Source organism: Apteryx rowi, unplaced genomic scaffold, assembly GCF_003343035.1.
Source record: "Apteryx rowi isolate R43461 unplaced genomic scaffold, aptRow1 scaffold_105, whole genome shotgun sequence".
Taxonomy (NCBI): Eukaryota; Metazoa; Chordata; class Aves; order Apterygiformes; family Apterygidae; genus Apteryx; species Apteryx rowi.
This window is the reverse complement of record NW_020447253.1, coordinates 629,505-647,879: the sequence shown is the minus strand read 5'-3', so window position 1 is coordinate 647,879 and position 18,375 is coordinate 629,505. Positions and strand designations below refer to the sequence as shown.

Below are 18,375 nucleotides of genomic sequence, written 5' to 3'. Positions count from 1 at the left end.
CTCTCTCTTTCTCTCTCTCTCTCTCTTTCTCAATATATATACTGTTTCTCTGTATAATGTCCTGTTTTGGCTACTGAAACATAGAAGGCTGTGCAGCTGCATTACTTTGCTCTTCTGAATGAATTGATTCAAGCAGTGATACAATGGAAAGCTTCCAGTGTGACTTTTGCCTGTACAGCTGATGTATTTGCCTTAAAATTGTTGAACTGAATTAGCTGAGCAATAAAAATACTGTTCACAAATAGCATCAAATGCTATCTATTTTTGAGGTGACTTGGAAGTGCTATGTTTTTTAATATGATTGCTCAGAAAAAAATCTGAAATTACCATATGATCTTGTTTCACTTCAAATTGAACTTCAGAAATTCTCAGTTAAGTATTTTTAAAGATGGAGATCCAATTAAATGCAGATAACAAAAAATATAATTGTGAGTAACAGTAAGTAATAGGTTTACAGGACCATCTGGCATGGGCTGAAAGAATGGCAGGCACATTTCAGTCTGAAAGGCCCCAATGTCTGTTTGTGTATAATCCACAAGCACTCTCCTTACTGACACATTCTGAGAACAGAATTACAAGTCAAGCTAAGAGAAATGAGAAAGAAATAAGAAAAAAAGAGCAAACATATTAAAAGTAAACATAAAGCTAAAATAATAACCTGAGGTTTTCTTTCTAATTTTCTTTTAAGCTCCATCAGGACTTTATTAAGCTTCTAGAGTGAAAAGACCCATCTGTGTTTCTGCATGCACATACTGACACTTAGGTCCTGGCAGAAGGTGCAGTCCTGCTTTAGATCTGACTGACTTCTTCCAATGCTCTGTTTCCAGTGTCTGCAGCTGGGCTGTAATCACCATGGGCATTGTTCTCCCCCCTTTCAGGTAGTTTTTCCTGTCCTGGAGGGACATACACCTTTTTCCAGAGGGAAAATTTCTCATCCCACAGGGCTTCCACCGTATCCCACAGTGCTCCTTTCTCCTCTTGAATGTTCTGGTCATTTTCCCTGAAAGCTATAGATTCTTTCCAGAGAATCAGTTTGCTCCTTGAGATGTTCATATCTTCTTCCCAGAAGATCTTGTCCTTCTTCCAGAAAGCTATATAGTCCTTCCAGAAAGCCTTGTTCTTTTCCTGCACAGCTTCATTCTTTTTCTGAAGGATTTTGTTCTTCTCACGCATGGCTTTATTCTTCTTTTGGATATCCTTAGTCTTTTTCTGAAAATCCCTGACTGCTTCCTGCCAAGCCTTATTCATTTCTTCAACATCCTGGATCTTTTCCTCAGCAGCCTTCATTTTCTTCTGGTATTCTTCAAGCTTTTCCTGAATGCTACTAACTTGTTCCTGGGAAGCTTCTGTTTTCATCTGGAAGTCCATAATCTTTTGTAGGAACCCCTTGTTCTCTTCTAAAAAATTCTTGATCTCTTCCATGCAAACTTTGTTCTTTTCCTGGAAGGCCTTGATTTCCTTCCGTAAGGCTTTGGCTTTCTTCTTCTTGTGAAAGGCTTTGATCTCTTCATGGAAGTTCTTATTTGTTTTGCAGAAGTCTTTGATTTCCTCCCTGAAGTTCTTTTTCTCTTCCTTCAAAATCCTGCAAAGCTCCTTTTTGTGGCAGTTGGACAAATTTGCGTGGAAGTTCTTATTCTCTGTCTTTGGATAGTAGAAAGGAGATATTTCACTGCTTTGTTTTACCTGCTCCATCCGCTGCTCAGGTTTTTGCTTTTTTTCCGTTAGATTGTAACTATCTCTGGAGAAACTGGATGCCTGGAGCTGACAGGGCGAAGCAACAAACCTTTCAAGTACAAATGTGTTGCTGTGCATGATGCCGATTGCTTCTCCTGGAGAAACAGAGGAGGTGTTTGTGCAAAGCCTCTGTTAGGACCCCTAAAACAAAACTCAAGGATACAAAAGCATGTAGCATTAGCTATAAATTCTGTGGGCTGTAATTAAGCTATGTTAGATTAAGAAACTGTCAAATAAAACTAAGCAGGTCATTTTATAAATGAAGTATGAGTTAGGTTATTAAAATTTAACAGTGAATAGTTTTCAGAAGTGACAAATGATTTGGGTAACTCTATTTTCAGAGTCTAATGTGATGTACCTAAAAGGAGCTTGTCTTACAGCATGGCAATTATAATCACTAGTCATTTAGAATAATTTCAGGAGCCTTATATTATTTCATCACCAATTCTTTACTGAATAGTTTAAAACTGTGCTATAGTTTGCATAGTCAAATTTGTTCAGTGATTACTGGCCAGTGTGTGCCTTAATTTTAAAGGAAATTGCAACTAAAGCAAATGCTTATGCTTCTTATATCTGTACTTCTAGCTTAATGGTATCATGGGTGTAACAGATGGGGATGAACAGTCTTTCTTCTGTGAATTACATTCTGTGAGAAGATCTGAATTCTTTGTACAGGTGTTTAAATATTCTTTGATGCTTTCGATCATTCTTTCAGGAACACTTTTGCATCTCTTTTGCTTTAGACTTTATCTTGTAAGGTTTGCGAATTAATGATTAGATGGAAATACACTGAATTTTTCAGGCTAATACCCCCTTTTCACCCCATAGATTACCCCTATTAGCATATCTGAGTGCATGTGTTTGTGGGTATACAAGGCAAGTTTTGTTTGTTATAAATATAATAGTATGGTAATTTGAAGGTACAATGCCTTGTAATTTACACTAGTAGCTACTTCTTTTTGTACTGTGTTGTTTAGAAAGTGGAGTTACAGCTCCAGTAATACCACATTGTCTGTAAAGCATAGCAAGAAGCAGCTGATTACTCATTGTAAGTAGCATATGATTTATAATGGCTGTGAGAAAAATCTGGCATTGTCAATGAGCAGTGACCATCTCAAAATATACATGAACTCTGCTTCTTGGAAGAAAGAGAAAATACTGGGTAGATTTACAATAAAAGCCTCATTTTGGCCCACAAAGATCTTGATATTGCAACTGCATCTCAAAGTACACTTGACTATGAACATGTGTTATGAGGTCTTTCTCAAAATGGATGCAGTGATTAGCAGCTTCCTTTCTTTGCACTCATTAGCTCTCCATACTATGTGATATTACCTTTCAGGGATTAGTTTTTAAAACATATTAGAAGCTTTGGATCCCGTTTTGTAGACTGGCTTACTTGTTCTCTTTACCTCTAAATCAAATTTTTGTTATTAAATGATGAGTACGTATTTCCTGTATTTTAACTAACCTGCTTGTTTTCGTCTGCGCTCAAGACTCCTGTGCTGTTTTTGCTGTCAGAGCTTGCACCCTAAAGACAAGAGTGTAGGAGAGCATCTGGAACCACCACCGTCACGTCTAGAACGCAAAGAGAGTAAGAGCTTGCTAAACATTCAGTAGTTGTGAGGTCACACAGTACTGATTTTACTTTAGCAACCAACGTATTACAAGATGCTGAGCCACCCCCTGGAAAGTCTTATAGCGTCACAAATGTTGGTACAAATATTATTTTTACTAAAACATTTGAACTTCAGGGATGTTAGCACAAAGGCTTTGCCAGAGATTCAGATACTCTGAATGAAGACTACTGTGACAGGGGTACTGCTGTTGCAGTCTGTCTTTGACTCACAGATGGTATCTCTTCTAATTGACCTGTTTCCAAGCTTAGAAAGTTAGCGAGAGGTGAGCTGGCTTCTGGGCGGTATTCTCTAATTCAATCCATGAGTGGTAACTGCGTTATGATAATGTTACTCTGCAAGGGCTCTGCAGGTAAGGCAGAAAGCTGAGAAGTGAGATGTGTCTTGGAATATGAACAAAAACCAAAAAACCCTCACCTAGCCTCCCACATATCCACTTCAGTACACTTTGGTAGCCTACTAGGTACACAAAGGAGGTGAATGGAAACACAGAAAAAATAGCTTTAAACTTTTATTTGTAGAAGTTGTATACCATATATTGTAAAAACTGTGACCAGTACTTTAAGAAGAAACTAGGTGCCCTGCTTTCTGAAAATCAGTTAGGCTTGGTTAGCTAACTCTCCAAGGTGCCTTTGAAAATTTTTATATACATCATCTGTGGAGTATGTGTAAATGCTGCATTTCTGTGAAGTACTTTCACCAGGAACATGACTATATTGTGTCAGGGAAATAGCTGGAGCGAGAGGTTCAACTATTTTTGTTGTCCCTAGCCACCTCTCAGGACTCTCTCTCTCTCCTGTTCTTAAAATTTGAACCAGGAATGCATAGTGGGACATAGCTAATTGGCCAAATTGATAAGTGCATTAAAACCACAATTCCATATCTGCATATGTGAAAATTCAGAAAAATGTGGATATCCAGTATGAGGTTTCAGTTGAAGCCCCCCACCTGAACAGACACTGTTTGGGTGAAGTGCTTTGTATTTCATCATTACTGTTAAACAGCGGGCTTGTCTTCTGCAGAACAACTACCATGTGAACAGAAATCTTTATACAATACATTGTATGTAGTCTGCTGTGTATGTAGGGATTCTCTTTTGTTTTCTTTACATTTCTTTTCCTTCTTCCTTAAAACTCGCCTTCATTTGATTTAAGGGTCTGTTAGATCTTCATGAAAATCAGCATGATTAGAGGATTCATCTAATGCTCATTGTTATTTTTTCTAAATGAACCTTCAGTAGCTCATTTCTCTGTCCCTCCCCCAGGAACTGAAGAATTCCATCAAGATCTTGAAGTCAATGGAAATCACTTATATCCTTGCTGAATAACAGAGAAAAAGGTTATGCGGGAAATACAGCAGTGCATTCATATTTTTTGCAGTGCATGTACATAGGTTGGGTTTCAGCATTATCAAGCATAGTCAAAAACTGAAGAACTGTACTTGATCTTGGAGAATCTTCTTAGTATTTCTCTGAAGTCTTCCCTGGGGTGCTGAGTCTCTAATTCTAGTGCAAATGTAAGTTTGAAGTTGGCTCTGCTTTGAGAAGGAGATTGGGCCAGATGACTTCCAAAGGTCCCAATCTAAATTACTCAATGATTCTAATACTGGTTTTTGAATATTCTGCAGCATGGTACTGCAAAATATTTTTGTGCCCAGCAAAGACCTGCTGGTCCTAAAGATGTTGCTGCTTTGGCAGCTGAACAGCAGAGAGGTTTCAGAGCAACTTTTGGATTAAGTCATCAAGCTTGACATCTGCATCGCCTCAGGCTAACATGAATGAACAAACACTAAAAAGTAGTGCTTTACTTTCTCACTGAAATCAACATTTAATGGAATTATCCCAAAGAGAGACAAACTATATACATGAGAGAAACAGGGCTGTTGTGTATCTGTGATAATTATTCTGGAAACTTCAGTGTTAGTGCTCCATTATCTGAGCTCATTTTGGGTACAAGGAAGGAGAATTAGACAGCTGTATTCCTTTTTTGAAAGAACAGATATGATTTCAAGGGAATATGCAATGCAGTTTTATGAAGCTGTGAGTGTTCCGTCACTGCAGAGGTCAAGGCATTCTGTGCAGCCAGTTCAGCTTTACTGTAGACGTGTTTCTGCATGTCTTTTAGGCATTTATTGCACTGGTTTGCTTTCTTCCTTGCCCCTTCCTTCCTTCCCCACTCCTCCCTTCTCTCTCTTGCCACCTCTCTCTCCCCTTCTTTCCTTATCCCCAAATAGCTTGAATGTGGGGTTCATATACCTGGATTTCCATAATTTCCTTGAAAAGGACTGAATTAATGTATAAATGAGTATTTTGGTCATTTCTAGAGAATAAATCCTGTTATGAGACTCAGTAGTGAAACCATAATTATTTCCAAGTAGTACACTCACCCTAATTATATTCACCATTTTCACCGAGTTTTAATGAAAGAGAATTACTAACACTATAAAAATTTCTGTATAATTATATTAGGAGAATCAGAAATTTGATAGTTAAGTTTTATCCTTGATGGAGCTAAGATTTAGCAACCCCACCATCACCATCCGCCTGTAGGTGAGTTAGGAGAGGGCAGCCTAATGGCGCTGCCGCATCAGAGACAAGGAGCTGAAACAAAACAAAATCAACAGAAGAAACTTGCAAAGAAAGGATTTAAGATTCCAAACAACGATCAAGGCTGTATTAGCTTAAGAAGGCAGGAGTCATTCTAAGCGTGTGAGTACCTCAGTTTTGGTTTACAGCCAAAACAGTAGTTTATATTGGCTGTTTCCTTCTGTGATTGTTTTTACTTTGCAAGGAATCCTTGTTCCTCATTCCAAAGGTCCAGTTCTTTCTTCCAGAGGTCCAGCCCAATTTTCCACTGGGGTCTTGACATTGCCCCAAAGGATCATGCTTTTTTGCCAGAGAGTCATGTTCTTTTCCCAAGTGGCCTTGTTCTTTTCTTGGAAGGCTGTGATCATATCCTTATTCTTTTCCTGTAGTGACTTGAGATTTTCTTTCCTGATCTTCTTCCATTCCTTAAGGATTTGGATTTCCTCCTGTAATGCTTTGGCCTTTTCTTGTAAATCTGTGATTAGGAGGCTTGTCATATTCTTGAAATAAACTGTTAGTTTGTAACCAAGGGAGAGAGATGATTTAACAAACTGGGAAACCCTGAACTGCCACCTTGCAAATGACATGTCCAGAGGCCTGTTTGAGATGCAAAGCAAGATCCTATAACGGGAATTACAAAAGTAAGTTAAAAAATGAAATCATAATCCCATAGATGAGTTTGCAGAATAGAAAAGAATGAAATAAGTAGTTTTATCAAATTTATTTTTGTTCCAACCTCTGTATAAATCCATAAGAAACATAGTTCTATAATTTAATTTGTGAATTAATAATAATAAGGACTGACAAAGTATCAAGTAGCCAAACTAATCACTGGAATTGTATGTTGTTCTACCTCCTTTTTATAAACAGCCACTATGAATTTAAAGCTTAATTTTTCTTCTGTGATGAGGAAAAACAGAACTTTTTTAAGACAGCTTTGATGAAAGTTTTCCATGGTGCCCTGCTATTAGCCCTCCATCAAATCTCAAAAAAAATCCTAGTAAGATGTAATGATAGTTCTCTGTAGTGACAGCTAACAATCTGCTTTTTCAGTTGTTCTGTTGTAATGGCTGCCTTCATGATGTGAAAAGTATAATTTATAAAGGGAATCAGAAGTACTTTCAGGCATAGTTCTGTACTGTCACTATTGATATGTCAACATATATCTAAAGGATACACTTTTGCAGAAGCAGGATTTAGGGCTTGATGCAGGAATTACTAGATGAAATTTTATGACTCATCATAAATGGGCCTGATTAGGGGATAATGGTGCGTCTGGCCTTCAAATATGTGAGTACCAACAGCTGTTATGGTTATGCTGTTTTTATGGTGTCTTAGTGAAATGATACATATGAAACCCATTTACAAAAAAAACAGATAAACCTCACAGGATGCCTCAGTCATTTCTGTTCTGCAAGTCATCAGATAAAAGCCCGATGAAGTGTCCTTTGATTTGTGTAAGTTTTGTATGCACTCTGAACATCCGTAACTGGAGCTGAGTGTATAAAGAATTTTTGGATTGGTGACTGAAACAGAAAAGAAATGAAAGAGAACCAGACCAGATATCTGAGAAGTGCAGGCTGCAAAATTAGAAAATATATATACTCTTTCAAAGAGAATTATATATTCTTTCTCACGACAACATGCTGTTTTACCTCTGTCTGTGATTTAGGCATTGCTCTCCTGACTGTAGTTTTCCTTTTCTCTTTTCTGTGAGTCACTGTTTTCCTATCATACTAGTAGTTTCTTCCCCAAGAATACTTGCAGTCCCCACGACAAAAGATCAATAATGGAGAAAGTGTCTCCTGTTTGTTTGGCTTTAATATACCTTGGATCTCCTCAGGGTCACAGTGCCTGACTCAGGATCTGGTGAAGAACACACCAGTTCTTCTCCACTAGTCCTCTTACCTCTTCTTTCATTTTCCTCCTTTTCTACTCTTATGTACATCCCAGGCCACTCCCCATTTCACTTAACATCTCTGCTGTGTCTGCTTCAAGAGATCTTTTGTAGTTTTTTATAAGAAGGTGATTCTCCTATATTCTGGTGTATAATGAGGCTGCTTGCTCCTAAAATACTGATACTGATACTCCAAATTCACCTGTGTGCTTCCTTGCAGCCAGCTATGCTCCTCCTCTGCAGACACTATTAATGAATTGTTGGGTCATTTCACTTGTAGTGATGTCATGTCTCAAGCTGGTGACACTAATGCCACAGTACTGAATATGCCTGAGACGGTCCTTAGGATGGCATTAAAGATGAGGAGTGGCTCTGGGCCAGGTCTGTCCTTTCTTGCCACTTTTTATGCTGACATAGACACTTCAGGAGGGCAGCCTGCTTGCTTTACTGCTTTAAGTTACATACCCAACTTCAACACCACTAACGTGAGCCTAGATGTAAATTTTCCATAGGGTTGGAATAATTGGAAATCTGTTTCTTCTGAAATAACCCACAGCTTGATTTGAATGGAGCTAAGCTCCATTAAGGACCTTAATTGGCTGTCTGATTCTCAGCCTCCCAAAGCAGGGGAAGGCAGAAGAACAGGGGATTTCCCAGTAAAATTGGGCAATGCTGAAGAGACATGCAACACGCAGACAGTGAAATTGCTATACCTCACACAAAATGTCAAGGACTCATTTAGAGCAAGAAAGATAATAATAAAATAATAATAAAATAGACAGACAAGCTTCATACAATCTGTTTCATTGGAAGTTCTCACTAAAAGCACAACATTAGGATTCATGCAGGATGTACTAAGGAAGCAAAAATTCAGAGGTTATTTTCCTTCATTTCTATTCCAAACAGAAAGAAGACTGAGGAGCAGAGAGAGCTCAGGACTTGGGAATGGTAGAACTAACACTGCCTTCCATCTGGGATGATGTCCCCTCCTTCTCTAATGCTGTGCTGGCAGCCCTTCCCTCCCTTGCATTCAAATGCAGCCTTTCTGCATCTGAATTACTTGCTGCTTTAGACTTCAGGTTCTGCGCTCTCCCTGACTCAGCTTCTGACCTCAGGGTGAGCTGGGACCTGTTCATTCACCTCAGCTGCAACTTCAGTGGCAACGCAGAGGTTTCCTGACACCTCTTGTATGCTTTGCAGGTGGTAAGGCTTGTTGTATTCCCCACCTGAGGCCACAGAAATGAACATCAGCATCCACTAAAATATGGATGTTTCTGTTTTACATAAGAATTTTGAGCTTGTGTCTTGACAAGGGAATGTGGGTAACTAGAAGCTCGTGATGTTGTTTTCATAAGTGAACTAGTCAGGGATGTCTTTGATATATGAGCTTAGTTTGGCCACCAGGATAGGGATTTTCTCAAAAACCAAGTGCTTTCTAGTGGAAAGTACTAATGCAGTGCTGTGACACTCTGGGGGACAGCAGCTTGAATCACTGAAAGAACCAAATCACTCTCTATAGGTGGTTCAAATTGCACCAGAGAAATGGCATTATTTGCTCTCCAGGTTTCTCTTTAAGTCACCATCTATTTTGCTGTTTTTCCCCATAGGATCATTGTTGGCCTTCTTACAATACATATAAGCCATCAAGAAAACAGAGTGTTGGTAGGATTACATTAAGGCCTTTAGATTAATGGACAGATTTATTCAGTATCCTTCAGAAAAGAATGAATTAAAATGCCTCCTAGCGTAAGATCGTGTGTGCCTCTCCCTGGGCTGGCTGGTAGTTCTCACAAAGATTCTCCCTGCTCTCATCTCAGGACATCTCCCTTCAACACCCTGTACTGCATGTAGTTATTTATAGCTGTGCAAATGAATACATAAGTACTGTGAAGGATTGAGATGGGTTCAAAAGCTTTGTACAGGGAATTAAGGTCAATTATCAAGGTAGGCTTTCTGCCATGCAATTATTGGAGAAATTTATTGTCACAGAATAACTGTATTTCAAAACTGACTATGAAAATGTGGTTCTAGAATGTTCAGAATTGGCTTTTCAGTGCTGTTGGTAAAGCGTTTGATGGCCGGAAGCTACTCCAGTTCTCTGAATCATGACGTTAGCAGATTTAAGCAGACTTCTCAGGGCAGTGTCTAAACCTTGTGGCTACATAGCAGTTTTCCCATTTCTGCTGTTGAAGATCTTCCATTTTCACTTTTCCTCTCCTGTTGTCTCCTCTCTAGATTGCTCTTTGCCATCCCAGTCTCCCTTTGCTAATTCCTCCCACTGTACCTGTTATCAGTCCAGGCACCAAAGTACCTCAGTCAGTGATCTGTTTGGTACACTTGTTATTTGTGCTGTGAAAAGGGTCTCTGCCAAAAGAGAGGGGAGAGGCTCTGCTGGGAGATGGACATACTGTTTTGGAACGAATGTTGGAGCCTGCATTTCTGTGGGTGTGCTCCATGTATCATTTTTAAAGTACCATTCCCAAATACCCAGCAGGCAGACAGTACTTCAACAGCTAGTAAAACACCTGAGGTAAAATCGGTGTTAAGTTATCAAAATTCCTAACATGAGCATGACAAGTAAATTAAAATGTGTGGGCTGACATGTATCCCACAAACTAATTCCTAAACTCTGACAAACCTGAACAATTCGCATATTTAATTTAATTGCCTCTTACCACTCTTTCTCAGCAAAGATAAAATTAAGATATAAAACACAAACAAATTAAGGCTTTGACCTATCCCACAGATATCTGAAATGGTTGGAAATAAAAATAGACAATATGGAAATAATACAAAAAGTTACAACTTTCTTCCACCTACTGCCTGTGCAATGTAATGTCACCTGCAGGAGGGAAGCGCATCTGCTGCCTTTACAGAGATGGCCTGACTGCTTGTTTAGGCACGAAGGACCAGATCAAGAAAACCCACATAAACTCTTAAAATGGGACCTGTGGGATCTGTATCTCCAGTTTATTAATTCTGACTGCTGTTTAAACTTGTCAATGTCATGGTCCAATGGGCCTTGAATACTTGAAATACCAAATCCAGGTTCTGCCTTCACCTCCCCAGTCTCCCTTTTTGGCTGGACCATCTATAAGTGCTTTGCTTTCTTCCCTAGGCAGTTCTGCACCTCCCTAACATTACACTTCACCACGTGTCTAAAGGTGCCATTGTGCCCTTGCAAGTCTGTGAGCGCCACCAGGGTTTAGGCCGGCAGGTTCCTCATTTGGCTGCAGTGGGCCCTTCTGCTGCTCCAAAAATCTTATAGTCCATTATTCCTTCTGCCCGAAGATCCTAGCTGCACAGTATCCCCACCCCCTTCTCCTCTTTATAGGACCCTTTCTAATTCTCTTTTGTGATCTCTGTCCTATTGAGAGTAAGGATTTTTCTTTTTTGTTTCTTCCATCTTTCTCCCATCTCCCAGCAAGATCCCTCATCATAGTGATATATGTTAGCTAAATGATCATCGCATTATAATGATCCCGTGTGCTCCGTGCTGTGACCGAGCCCTAACTCAAGAAGACAAGCCCCTCCTGGATGCAGATGGATGGCATAGGCAGCAGTACTCACTGATGTAGTAATTCCTATAGAGAAAAATTTATAGCAATATTCAGAATTCATAAGCTTTAGCCATAGACTCACACACATTCACACACATGTGAACTGAAACCACAGCTGTGCTTTGAAAGTTCCTTTCTAGCTGGCAGCAGCTTTGATTTACCAAGGCAATAATACAGTTTTTAACGAAGATGCTGTTGCACTGGCCACTTCTCTGGTTTCCTTGCTGTGCATTTTCAGAGCAGGAATAACACCACCTCAGGGCTCTGCATTCCACTGCAGGCATTTCATAGCAAAATGTTTTATCCAGGGCTTCTCAGTGTAGCAACATAATGTTCCAAGTGGCTTGGCCATCATGTCATTTTATCAGCCAGCGTTATCTGATGCTGTGTTAAATATTTCAGAAGAAATTAGAAGTTAATTCAGTAGTACCAATCATCTCCTTGTTCCGGTATATGATTAAAGAGGTGCTGTCAAAGTGGGCAGGCCAGAAAATTAACTTAGTTTGACAAGTGTCTCATTTAGTAGCTCTTTTTTTGAATATTCTACTCCTGCTTCCTTGGCTTTTAATTCAAAGTTTAGCCAAAACACAAAAGCAACCACCAACTCTTGGTCTTCTTTCAAATAAACCTGCAGAAACATGCAAGCTGCCTGATGATAATGCATCAGGAAACAAGGACAGGTTCACAGGCAGTCCTTTGCCTCTAAATTTTCCTTGACTGCTATATAGTCTCCTGCCACTGCTTCTCAGCCAGAGTGGGTGGTAGCAGAGCTGTCACAGAGGTCTATTTTCACGTTCAGGTCATGGAGCAGAACATATTTGCCATGACATTACATCAGATCCCAGGTCTCCCGTCGGGGCTGGCAGCAAGTGATGGAAGGAGCTGGCCTCTCCTGCTGCAGAGGTTGCCACAGCGCACAAAAGCAGAGCGGGTGAAAATGCAGCAAGCGGTAGTAGGTGTAGAAGTTGTTATTTCTGCTTCATTTAGTTCCTTGGTGTCCCCACTTCTGAAATAAAGTGAACAGTTACATCACCATTGGAAAGAGTGTGGCTCATGCAAGATTCATAGGAGAAACCACGCTGCCCAAGAGCAAAAACGTACTCTGCTTACAGTAAAGGCCATTAAAATGGCCTTTCCTTATCATCTCCCAAAATGTAGCCACCACAGTCCGTGATGTACGGTGACAAGAAAGGACAGGTGTCTGAAATAGAAAATGCTGACGAGGTTAAAATCAGATGTTCACATGCAGGGTGTTTTTTTTAGGCACTCAGATTGCCGAGGCGAGTGTGAGCTATGCCGTGACAACGGGCTGCGTGCTGTTCGTTTCTCCCTCGTATGCTGCAGTAATTGCGATGGGAATCATTGGTGACACTGAACTAAAACTCTCTTTATGGCAGCCTCGTCGTAAACTGTACCTTTGTGCTCTGCTTTGAATGCTGTAAGGAGTTTGTGCACGCATGGGAGCAGGGTGAGGAGGAAATCCTTATTATGAGAGGGAAACTCAGAGCACCAAAGGCCAGCATCATCAGTGGGGATTTCATTTTCTTGCTTGTAAATGCAGCAGTTCTTAGCTGGGGCTTCTCGTGATAAACTGTCTGAATTACAGGTCATGTTTTATAGCAAATAAAAGCAGTGGTAATCATACAAGCTCATTGCCGGATAGCCCAGGCTCCATCTTCTCCCAGGCAGAGGCTCTAAGAGCAGTTCCAGTGCGGTCTTGGCTGTACTTTTGTTCCCTCTCTACGTTGTTGATAATATAGGTCTTTGCTTCCTGGTATTTTTCATCCTGGCAGTGATTGCTAGCTACGTTGCCAGCCATCACCAATTTTCCCCTAAATATAAAAGCTCCTTCTTTTTCAGATGACAAGCTTGAGAGGTGTCCTATAAAGAAAACTAACACTTTCTTAACTATGAAATTGATGTGCACAGCTAGGTTGGCATTTTCGGTGTCAAGCTACTACTGGCTGGGATTAAATGGAGGTGGATGGGACAAGTGCTTCTCTTCTGGACTGAGAACAAATATTTTGCTTCTTTTGCACTGTGCCTAAAATAAAATTAAAAAAAAAAAACACCATGAGGTCCACTAAACATTAGGTTCAGATAAGTATTCTTGCAGGTTTGTGCTGTGGCTTATTTGCTTATAAAAAGGATTTGCTTCTTGCATCATACTATGTTGCTTACTCAGTTCAGAGAAGCAAGATAAAGTGCTTGTTTCTCCTTTATGGATATTGCTGCATGGGTGAATTTCTTAATGGTCTTGTGAGGGAATTTTCTGAGGGATTTTTTTGTTTGATTTTTCTAAAGGGGACAAGACATTTCCCAGTAGTGAGAGCTACACTCCAGTAGATCAGAGTACACATTCTCCATGTTCCTGTTGGTGTTTCTGTGTCCATTCATCTCTGACTTGTTTTCTTTTCTCATCCATATAAATTGCCTTTCAATTTTTTGGTACTCACCATGAAAACAGGAATGTAATAGAATAAGTCTAGGGGACTGGATCACTGAACTTTTCTCTACCTCTTGTGTATAAAATAGTCATACTAATAGTTAGTTTTCCAATTCCTTTGAAGCTTAGCTGTTCATTTGTCCTTTAAAAATAAACTGGTGTAAGCTAGCGATTTTTAATACTATCTATTTTTAAAGTTACCTGGTGCTTTTCATACTTGCATGTAAGGGACTTACTCTAAGATTTCCCATGCTAGATGTCTGCCTCTGTCTTTTTCTTTTTTTTTCCCCCTTTTTTTTTTCTGGAAGAAATGTTAGGGAAAAAATTCTTGCATACAAATGTAAAGGCTTGTTATTTTACTCCCTTTGACAATTTTGCATGCAACAACCTGCACCCAACTCTACTAGCCTGCTGCACCCTGCCCACATCACTGCCCCTGTGTCTGCGCTGAACTCAGAAACTATCTATACTTTACTGTGCTTTTCTTAAAACCTTCCTTGGCAGAGTAAAAAATATTCTACCTACTCCAGTCTAAAGCAAAGTCAGCTTTAATAACAGACTACTTAGGATTTACTATGCAGTCACAGTGTTTTTATAGCTAGTTAAAAACCTTAGCTGTTCAAGTGAAAGAACAGTATTTATCTTTGTAATAGATTCTAAGTAGTTTATCACGATATACATTTTTGATAGAAATATGCCTTTTTTTGCTTTTTTTTCCTTTTTGGCAGGTGTGTCATTTCCTTGGAATGTAATTATTAGCATAATTTTCTCCTCCATTACTTACCCTGCTACTAAGACTATTCTCACAAGTCTCTCTAGTCCATAGATGGGGATAAGAACATTTCTAACCTTTTGTGTATAACTACTGAAGTGCTAAGGCTAGTACTAAGTATTCAAAAATTCTGCCCCCAAATAATAGATTGGTTTTAAATAATGAGAGTATCTTTCTAAAATGAGTTCTTTTTAGTTTGTCTTTTGGTTTCTGAACTTTTACATTCACAATTACAGTTATTTCTGCAACTGAGGTATCTAAAAATGTCCTTTTCATCAAGACAAAGCAGATGACGTCATCAGATCATCTGATTCTGGGAGCTGTGGCTTGGTGAAAGACTAAATGCCATGAAATCCAGAATGAAATTACAACAATGAACAAAAGAGTCCTATCTCAGGTCTTACAAAGCATTACAAACCCTCTTGTGAATCTGTAAGTACTTCAGATACCAATGAAAAACATAAAAATTATTTTTTGGAAAAATTCTGCCTAACAGATGCAGACTTGGAAGTCAAATGCAAACTGGCAAAGCAGTGCAATGCATTAATGCATGTGAATTCCATTTGCTCAGTAATTATTTCAAAACATAGGGACTTCCAACTACATTAATAAAGTATGTTTTAAAACTCAAAACTGTAGTAGTTTTGTTAGCAGATAAGAAGATCACTGTAATGGCCTGGAAAGCTACTGCAGTCCTGCTGTCAGTTGCATATGGGTCTTTGTTAGAATTATGGTCTTATGGATACTTGAGGCTGAAATACTGGCCATGAATTCATGAATTTCCTGCAGCCTCATTGTTACTTTTGGCTAAGTACTTGTTTTTGAAGCCACTAAGCATAGGCCCTCATTGTTGCATAAGATATTCCCACATATAGATTTCAATGTGCGTATCAGGTATCTAATGGGATGCTTTAGCAAAAAATGGAGCTAGACTCTTCTCAGAGGTGGCATGGCGATAGGACAAGAGGCAATGGTCACAGATGGAACATGTGAAATTATCAATGAGGTAAAAGGAAAAACTTTTTCATTGTGGTGATGGACAGACACTGGAACAGGGGTTTGATGAGGCTGTGGATTCTCCTTCCTTGGAGATAATCAAAATTCAGCTGGACAACCTGAAGCCCTGGACAACCTGATCTAATTGGACATGTTTTCAGTTGGGGGGGTTGGACTAGGGATTTCCAGAGGTCCCATCCAGCCAAAATTATTCTGTGATACTGTGGTTCTGAGCTTTATCCTTGATCTAATCGTCACTGCTTACCACTGTTCCAAAAACAGCTTTGCTGGGCCAGAATATCTATGTGGAAAAATTATATGCATAACTGAGCGATTCCAATCCTGCACTGAGGTCCCTATAGACATTTTTATATATAAAGTGCCCTTTCTCAAAAGTAGTAGGGAAAGGCTGATTCCTCCCTAGGCTTGTCCCCTTCCTACTCCTGGTTATGAATTCCAAGCTGTAATGTTAAAAGAAAAGAAAACTGGAGGGAAGAAAAGATTTTGTTGGTGTAAAATGCAGCTGCAGTTCTGACAAGTCACCTGTTCTGTGGTGTCATGTTCTAGTTTGACACCTGCCCTCAAGATCTGGGGAGCATGACTTTATCAGGCTGTACGTAAACTGTGTGGGAACTATGTGTAAATCACGATTCTCGAAATATTATGTTCACACAGTCACAGAGTAGCTGAGGTTGGAAGAGACCTATGGGGATCACCCAGTCCAACCTCAACAGGCCATCTTCAGGCCTGAGAAATTCTAGCTAACATCAGGTCTCAGTCTGACCCACAGAATCAGTTTTCATATTAATATAATTTCCCTGTTATTTTTTAACTCTATTTCAACTAATGTTGTCTGTCTGTCTTTCTATCTATCGATTGATCTGTCTATCTTTTGTATATTTATGCAGCTCATAAAAAGAGCTTCCTTAGACATATCTTAAGCACACAAATAATAAGAAGGAAAATGAAAGACATTATTTACAGTGATCAGTGAAGGATATTTTTGCAACTGGCTTGTAAAATACTCAGTTTTAAGACCAGTTTGTTGCCAGGAATTACTTTGATTATGTATTTGCTGTGTTTGTAATGTTTATGCAAAGTACTATGTTGATAGTACCAAAGATTCCAGAGAACTTTTTATTCACAGCCTGACCAGCAGGGGGAGAGCCCCCGGGCAGAATATTAGTGTAGCTTGTGGGAAACCTTGGTGCAATTTTTTGCTGTAAGCTTGCTTCATGGTTATCTGCAAGTTTTTGTGCGTCAGTTTATGCATCAGCCTGTCAAAAGAGAATTGAAAAATTGCCTTGTCTTACTGTGGAAGACCCCTTTTTTGTTTCAAAGAAACTTTGTTAGAAGACAATTTTTTGTCCAATCAGTGTATATTAACCCTGATATATAGGTATAGCTTCTGAGAGTTTAAGGTTTCTTCTACGAATATTGGAAACTTCCATGTGTTTTTCCTTTCTCACTGCAGGTCCATCAGATGTTTACATTAATGTTGGGTGTGTTTAACCTGATCCTTCTCATCCAGAACACAAATTTCTCATATTCATTATGAGAGGAAATCTACTCTAAATATTTTCTTATAAATGTCATAAATGTCATAATTCTGGCAACAGACCATACATCACTTTATATACACACATATGTCACTTTGTATATTAGAACCTGAGGCTGCCTTTCTCCTGAAATCAGTTTCTTCAATATCAGTTTCAACTGATGCAACTTGGAGGTCATCAAATATCTCATCTGGCAAAGTACAAGAATGAATGCACTTCAGAAAGAATAACCCCTTCCTGTGGACTGAGTGGCTGGGGAGCAGCTCTGCTGAGAAGGATCTGAGGTCCTGGTGGGCAGTAGCCTAAACATGAGTCAACAGTAAGTCCTGGCAATGACGAAGCCTAACACCATCCTGGGCTGTATGAAGCAGAGCATAGCCAGTAGATGGAGGGGAGTGATTATCCTCCTTCACTTGGCATTTTTGAGACCAGGTTTAGAACACTGCATCCAGTTTTGAGGTGCCCCAGGACAAAAAAGACATTGATAAACAGTAGTGATTTCAGCAGAGGGCCCCCAAGACGGTTGCGAGCTGGAGCATGTGCCCTGTGAGGAGAGGCTAAGAGACCTGAGTTTGTTCAGCCTGGAGAAGAGAAGGTTTCAGGGTGCTAATAGCAGCCTTACCATACCTGTAAGGAAGCTATCAAGAAGATGGAGCCAGGCTCTTCACAGTAGTACGTGGGTGGGAGTTCAAGAGACAACAGACGTAGGTTGAAAAGGAAAGGTTCCTGCTGGATAGAAGGAAAACTTTATTGTTTTGGGAACAGTAAAGCATTGGAACAAGTTGTCCAGAGAGGCTGTGCAGTCTGTCTTCTTGGAGTTTTTCAAGACCTGACTGGATAATGCCTTGAACCACCTAGTCTGATCTCACATCCAACCTTTCTTTGAGCAGGAAGATGAGCTAGTGACCTCCTAAGGTCCTTTCCAGACTGAATTATTGTATGATTCTGTGAAATTCTACAAGAAGAAGAGTAGACTAGAGACAATGAGGAGGAAGTTTTGTAAGTGAATATATTATCAAAGCCTTTAAAAATAAATGAAAAAGAACAGGTTGAAACCAGGAGGCTGGAGGAAGAAAAGCAAAACACGGACAATCAGTTTGAGCTAATTACTTCACATCACCGATATTGCAATTCACATTGCAATTTACATTGCAGTTTCAAAACAGTGCCAAACATTAATCTAAAGCAGC

At 39.6% G+C, this 18,375-nt stretch overlaps 1 protein-coding gene across 1 annotated transcript; it reads right to left on the bottom strand.

The window, feature by feature from the left end:
- Positions 1–789: 789 nt before the first annotated feature.
- Positions 790–1,692, bottom strand: LOC112967369 (coiled-coil domain-containing protein 70-like). The gene has a single exon (XM_026068486.1). The coding sequence runs from the start codon at positions 1,690–1,692 to the stop codon at positions 790–792; it is 903 nt and encodes a 300-aa protein (XP_025924271.1).
- Between the last annotated feature and the right edge of the window lie 16,683 nt (positions 1,693–18,375).

Excerpts from the sequence above, each read along its gene's own strand:
- LOC112967369 (XM_026068486.1), bottom strand. The coding sequence starts at position 1,692 with ATGGAGCAGGTAAAACAAAGCAGTGAAATATCTCCTTTCTACTATCCA.